Raw genomic sequence first — 7,195 nt, 5'->3', positions numbered from 1 at the left:
GTACTGTTAGAGAGGCCAGTTACATTAGACTTTGTTGTCATATCGTCTTCTTCACTGCATTGCAGGCAAAAGTCCAATATTCATAAACATTCAACAATGTATTAGCATGTTCTATCTAATAAGGGATGTAAATAAAGAATGTTAGCAAAAATTAGTTATGTAAAAATGATTTCATACTCCACATTTAGGGGGGCCACAAGGGAGTCCAAAATTGATGTCACAGGGGCACTCCCCCCTCTCCAGAGATGTTCAATCGAGTTCAAGTCCGGGCTCTGGCTGGGCCACTCAATGACATTCAGAGACTTGTCCCGAAGCCACTCCTGTGTTGTCTTGGGTGTGTGCTTAGGGTCATTGTCCTGTTGGAAGGTGAACCTTCGCCCCAGTCTGAGGTCCTATGTGCTCTGGAGCAGATTTTCATCAAAAAATCTCTGTACTTTTCTCCAATGATCTTTTCCTCAAGCTTGACAAGTCTCCCAGTCTCTGCCACTGAAAAACATCCCCACAACATGATGCTGCCGCCACCATGCTTCACTGTAGGGATGGTGCCAGGTTTCCTTCAGATGAGACACTTGGCATTCAGGCCAAAGAGTTAAATCTTGGTTTCATCAGACCAGAGAATCTTGTTTTTCATGATCTGAAAGTCCTTTAGGTGCATTTTGGCAAACTCCAAGTGGGCTGTCATGTGCCTTATACTATGGAGTGGCTTCTGTCTGTTCACTCTATTATAAAAGCCGGATTGGTGGAGTGCTGCAGAGATGGTTGTCCTTCTGGAAGGTTCTCCCATCTCCACAGAGGAACCCTGGAGCTCTGCCAGGAGTTCTTGGTCACCTCCCTGACCAAGGTCCTTCTCCCCTGATTGCTCAGTTCGGCCAGGTCGAGGAGTCTTGGTGGTTCCAAATTTCTTCAATTTAAGAATGATGGATCCAACTGTGTTCAATGCTGCAGACATTTTTTAGTATCCTTCCCCAGATCTGTGCCTCAACACAATCCTGTCTCGGAGTGCTACGGACAATTCCTACGACCTCATTGCTTGGTTTTTGCTCTGACACGCACCGTCAACTGTACGACCTTATATAGACAGGTGTGTGCCTTTCCAAATCATGTCCAATTAATTAAAACATGATGCATCTGAGATCAATTTCGAATCTTATAGCAAAGGGTCTGAATACTTATGTAAATAAGGTATGTCTGTTTAAATTTTTAATACATTTGGAAACATTTCTAAAAACCTGTTTTCGCTATGTCATTATGTCATTATGGGGTATTGTTTGTATATTGAGGATTTTATTTAATCCATTTTAGAATAAGGCTGTAATGTAACAGAATGTGGAAAAAGTCAAGGGGTCTGTATACTTTCCGAATGTCATTTAAACAAATGTTTTCCAGCAAATCGGAATACACTCCCTCATCTGATTGGTCGAGTAGGCGGGCCTTCTGACTTTGTGACTGTGGTAACTTTTGAATTTTGTGAAAAAAGACCTAAAACACTACTCTTCTGGCACCGAATGATCAATCTGCACCAAACTTGATATGTGGCATCAATGGCCAAAGGTGTCTAAACACCCATGTGGACTGTCACCATAAAGGCATATAAATCAGTCTAGATATTCGTATTGTGACAACATTTGCAGACACTGTCAAGACTCAATATATTAAAGAACATTCATATCAAACACACGGTGGTGCTATAATAGGCGTTTATATCTCCTGATCTGTTTGACTCAGAGTGCTGAAATTTGGCACACATGCTCAGGGATATGAGTCTAGCTAACCCAAATTATATCTCAGACACCACTGGGCTAATTTTGACGAAACTTGGGGGAATGCTGTGTTTTTGCCATAGATCCGGCATTTGCTAAATTACACTGATTGGCCCAAAGGGGGCGCTGCATCATTCGTGGGGTCAACATTTATACTGTTGCCTCTTTTCTATTCAATTCAACTCTCCTTAAAGTCGGCATCTGAACAGTGATTGGCTAGAGCTGATAGATCTGAACAGTGATTGGCTAGATCTGATAGATTTGAACAGTGATTGGCTAGATCTGATAGATGCGTGTTAATTCAAGTAGACAGATAATACACTGCTCAAAAAAAAATAAAGGGAACACTTAAACAACACAATGTAACTCCAAGTCAATCACACTTCTGTGAAATCAAACTGTCCACTTAGGAAGCAACACTGAATGACAAAAATGTCACATGCTGTTGTGCAAATGGAATAGACAAACAGGTGGAAATTATAGGCAATTAGCAAGACACCTCCAATAAAGGAGTGGTTCTGCAGGGGGTGACCACAGACCACTTCTCAGTTCCTATGCTTCCTGGCTGATGTTTTGGTCACTTTTGAATGCTGGCGGTGCTTTCACTCTAGTGGTTGCATGAGACGGAGTCTACAACCCACACAAGTGGCTCAGGTAGTGCAGCTCATCCAGGATGGAACATCAATGCGAGCTGTGGCAAGAAGGTTTGCTGTGTCTGTCAGCGTAGTGTCCAGAGCACGGAGGCTCTACCAGGAGATAGGTCAGTACATCAGGAGACATGGAGGAGGCCGTAGGAGGGCAACAACCCAGCAGCAGGACCGCTACCCCCGCCTTTGTGCAAGCAGGAGCAGGAGGAGCCCTGCCAGAGCCCTGCAAAATGACTGCACTGAAAGTAAAGGGGCTGAATAATTTTGCACGCCCAATTTTTCAGTTTTTGATTTGTTAAAAAAGTTTGAAATATCCAATAAATGTCATTCCACTTCATGATTGTGTCCCACTTGTTCTTGATTCTTCACAAAAAAAATACAGTTTTATATCTTTATGTTTAAAGCCTGAAATGTGGCAAAAGGTCGCAAAGTTCAAGGGGGCCGAATACTTTCGCAAGGCACTGTATGTGGTAGTAGAGTAGAGGCCTGAGGGAACACACTTAATGTGTTGTAGATATGTGGTAGTAGAGTAGGGGCCTGAGGACACATAATATGTTGTAGATATGTGGGAGTAGAGGCCTGAGGGAACACACTTCATATGTTGTAGATATGTGGTAGTAGAGTAGGGGCCTGAGGACATATTTAGTGTGTTGTAGATATGTGGTAGTAGAGTAGAGGCCTGAGGGCACACACTTAATATGTTGTGAAATCTGTTATGAATGTTTTGTAATGTTTTTAAAAAATGTAGAACTTCCTTAATTTTGCAGGACTCCAGGAAGAGTAGCAGGGATCCATAATAAATACAGAGGCTTGTGAAAGGCTACTTACTTATATATTTATGTACATCATGCAATACGAAAAGCATATGATGAACAACAGAGGGTTTATACTTGTATCAAATCAAACGACGCTCATCATCAGAACCCAACAGACACCTGATATTAGACATGATCAGGTCTCTAAATGAAACAACAACAGTAGCCTTATTCTGCTTCCATATATACAAATTGATTTCATAAAGATTAAACAAAAACACAAATTATCAGTCAAAAACTCAAGTCAGAACACAGCCTCTCTATTTTCTCATGCGATTTCAGGTCCTCTAACTGGGAAAATGTCTTTCCACAATGAGAGCAGTGGTATGTCTTCTCCTCCTGTGTATGTATTCTTTCATGCTTGTTCAGCTGCCTTAACCAATTAAATCTCTTTCCACACTGGGAGCAGTGGTAGGTCTTATCCCCGCCTGTGTGTGTCCTGTCATGCACAATCAGGGCTTCTAACTGGGTAAACCGCTTTCCACACAACTGACATTGGTAGAGCTTTTTTTGTGTGTGCATTCGCTCATGAGATTTCAGAGTCCCTAACCACCTAATACTTTTTCCACAATGGCAACAGGAGTAGGACTTCTCTCCAGAGTGTATTTGCTTATGACTTTTCAGGTAATCTAACCGAGTAAAACACTTTCCACACTGGGAACACTGGTAAGGCTTTTCTCCTGTGTGTGTTCGCTTGTGCGATTTCAATTGTTGTGATCGGAGAAAACTTTTCCCACACTGGGAGCAGTGGTGTCGTCTCGCCGATTTGGAAGTCTCTGGGTCTGGTTCCCCTGAAGGACTCTCCCCGCTGCCAGAGTGAGAGTCTGGTAGCTCTCCTGCTGAAAGACAAAACAAACGATTTCGTTAAATACTAAACAGAGCCCTGATATGAAACCTCCATATGATAAAACGATCTTCCTATGTGGTTTAATGGGCTGTGTCTGTGCATCCGGGTCCAGTTGTTATTTACTTTTGACCCGCCTCGACGCACTAAGAACATCCCAGGCAAATCATGATCTGTTGAATGGTTTATACTATGTCCCTTTCAAACAGCGACCGGACAAACATTATTAGGTTTTACAGGTATTTATTTGTATTTCACCATAATTGGTTTTGTTCGGTCCATTATCCTCCTTTGTTAGTCCAGTAGAATTGATTTGATATTTAGATTATGGGACAAGAATAGAGGGAGCCCTGTTGGATGGGCCATTAGAATAGAGTGAGCCCTGTTGGATGGGCCATTAGAATAGAGGGAGCCCTGTTGGATGGGCCATTAGAATAGAGGGAGCCCTGTTGGATGGGCCATTAGAATAGAGGGAGCCCTGTTGGATGGGCCATTAGAATAGAGGGAGCCCTGTTGGATGGGCCATTAGAATAGAGGGAGCCCTGTTGGATGGGCCATTAGAATAGAGTGAGCCCTGTTGGATGGGCCATTAGAATAGAGGAATGAGCCCTGTTGGATGGGCCATTAGAATAGAGGGAGCCCTGTTGGATGGGCCATTAGAATAGAGGGAGCCCTGTTGGATGGGCCATTAGAATAGAGGGAGCCCTGTTGGATGGGCCATTAGAATAGAGGGAGCCCTGTTGGATGGGCCATTAGAATAGAGGGAGCCCTGTTGGATGGGCCATTAGAATAGAGGGAGCCCTGTTGGATGGGCCATTAGAATAGAGGGAGCCCTGTTGGATGGGCCATTAGAATAGAGGGAGCCCTGTTGGATGGGCCATTAGAATAGAGAGAACCCTGTGGATGGGTTTATATCAGCTGCGACCTGGGGAGGGCTTGTGGGAAATGTAGTTTGTGATTTTGTACATATCCTATGCTGATATGTTTTAGATTCCATCTCTCACAGTTGAAGTGTACCTATGATACAAATTACAGACCTCTACATGCCTTGTAAGTAGGAAGACCTGCAAAATCGCCAGTGTATCAAATAATTGTTCTCCCCACTGTATATACAGCAGTATGTGGACACCCACTCGAATTAGTGGATTCAGCTATGTCAGCCACACCCGTTGCTGGCAGGTGTATAAAATACAGCCATGCAATCTCCATAGACAAACAACAACAGTAGTCTTACTGAAGAGCTCAGTGACTTTCAAAGTCATAGGATGCCACCTTTCCAACAAGTCAGCACAATAACTGTTAGTCGGAAGCTTCATGAAATGGCCGAGGTTTCCATGGCCGAGCAGCTGCACACAAGCCTAAAATCAACATGCCCCAAAGCATAGAGCCAACTGTAAGGTTTGATGAAGAAGGCATGATGGTCTGTTTTTCATGGTTCGGGCCACTTGAAGGGAAATTGTATTTATACATTTTTTTACCCCCAGGTTCTCCTGTATTTAGTGATTTTCATTTCGGTAGTTACAGTCTTGTCCCATCGCTGCAACTCCTGTACGGCCTCAGGAGAGGCGAAGGTCGAGAGTCATGTGTCCTCCGAAACATGACCCTGCCAAGCCACACTGCGTCTTGACACACTGCTCGCTTAATCTGGAAGCCAGCAGCACCAAAGGGTCAGAGGAAACACTGTACAATTGGCGACGGCATCAGCGTGCATGCGCCCTGCTCGCCACAAGGAGTCGCTAGAGCGAGATGGGACAAGGACAGCCCGGCCGGCCAAACCATCACCTAATCCGGACGACGCTGGACCAATTGTGCGCTGCCTTATGGGTAACCCTGTCGCGGCCGGCTACGACACAGCTTGGGATCGAACCTGGGTCTGTAGTGACTGCGATGCAGTGCCTTAGACGCGACTGCATACAATAACATACTTGACGATGCTTCCAACTTTGTGACAACAGTTTGATGAAGGCTCTTTCCTTGTTTCAGAATGACAGAATGCCCCCGGTGAACAAAGCAAGGTCCAGGCTTAAAGAGACAGCAGCATGGAATAATTATACATATATTATACAGGTACTATATATTACAGTATATTATATATTACTATAGTATTATATATTATAGTATTATATATTATATTACAGTATATTATAGTATTATATATTATAGCTGATATTACTATAGGAAGTGGAAGTATGGAAGTATTATAAATAAAATAAAATTGTATTTGTCACATACACATGGTTAGCAGATGTTAATGCGAGTGTAGCGAAATGCTTGGGCTTCTAGTTTCGACAATGCAGTAATAACCAACAAGTAATCTAACTAACAATTCCAAAACTACTGTCTTATACACAGTGTAAGGGGATAAAGAATATGTACATAAAGATATATGAATGAGTGATGGTACAGAGCAGCATAGGCAAGATACAGTAGATGGTATCGAGTACAATATATACATATGAGATGAGTATGTAGACAAAGTGGCAATGTTAAAGTGGCTAGTGATAAATGTATTACATAAGGATGCAGTAGATGATATAGAGTACAGTATATACGTATACATATGAGATGAATAATGTAGGGTATGTAAACATTATATTAGGTAGCATTGTTTAAAGTGGCTAGTGATATATTTTACAAGTATTATATATTACAGTATATTATAGAATTATAGTATAGTATTATATATTATAGTATTATATATTATATTACTATAGGTTCAGGCTGAAAGAGACAGCAGCATAGAAGTATTATTCTTATATTATACAAGTATTATATATATTATAGTATTATATATTATAGTATTATATATTATAGTATAGTATTATATTATAGTATTATATATTATAGTATTATATATTATAGTATTATATATTATAGTATAGTATTATATATTATAGTATAGTATTATATATTATAGTATTATATATTATAGTATTATATATTATAGTATTATATATTATAGTATAGTATTATATATTATAGTATAGTATTATATATTATAGTATTATATATTATATTATAGTATTATATATTATAGTATAGTATTATATATTATAGTATTATATATTATATATATATTATAGTATTATATTATAGTATTATAGTATTATATATTATAGTATTATATAT

The 7,195-nt window shown here is 40.6% G+C and overlaps 1 protein-coding gene across 1 annotated transcript; it reads right to left on the bottom strand.

Annotated features, from left to right (window-relative positions):
- Positions 1–3,230: 3,230 nt before the first annotated feature.
- On the bottom strand, positions 3,231–4,061 carry LOC135534015 (zinc finger protein 135-like; the record flags this gene model as incomplete). Its single annotated transcript, XM_064961173.1, has 1 exon — positions 3,231–4,061. A coding segment is annotated over one exon (608 nt), but the record flags the coding sequence as incomplete, so codon positions are not given.
- Between the last annotated feature and the right edge of the window lie 3,134 nt (positions 4,062–7,195).

Source organism: Oncorhynchus masou, unplaced genomic scaffold (genome assembly GCF_036934945.1).
Source record: "Oncorhynchus masou masou isolate Uvic2021 unplaced genomic scaffold, UVic_Omas_1.1 unplaced_scaffold_2921, whole genome shotgun sequence".
In the NCBI taxonomy this organism is placed as follows: domain Eukaryota; kingdom Metazoa; phylum Chordata; class Actinopteri; order Salmoniformes; family Salmonidae; genus Oncorhynchus; species Oncorhynchus masou.
The sequence above is the reverse complement of the archived record's forward strand: the minus strand, read 5'-3'. Positions and strand labels throughout refer to the sequence as shown.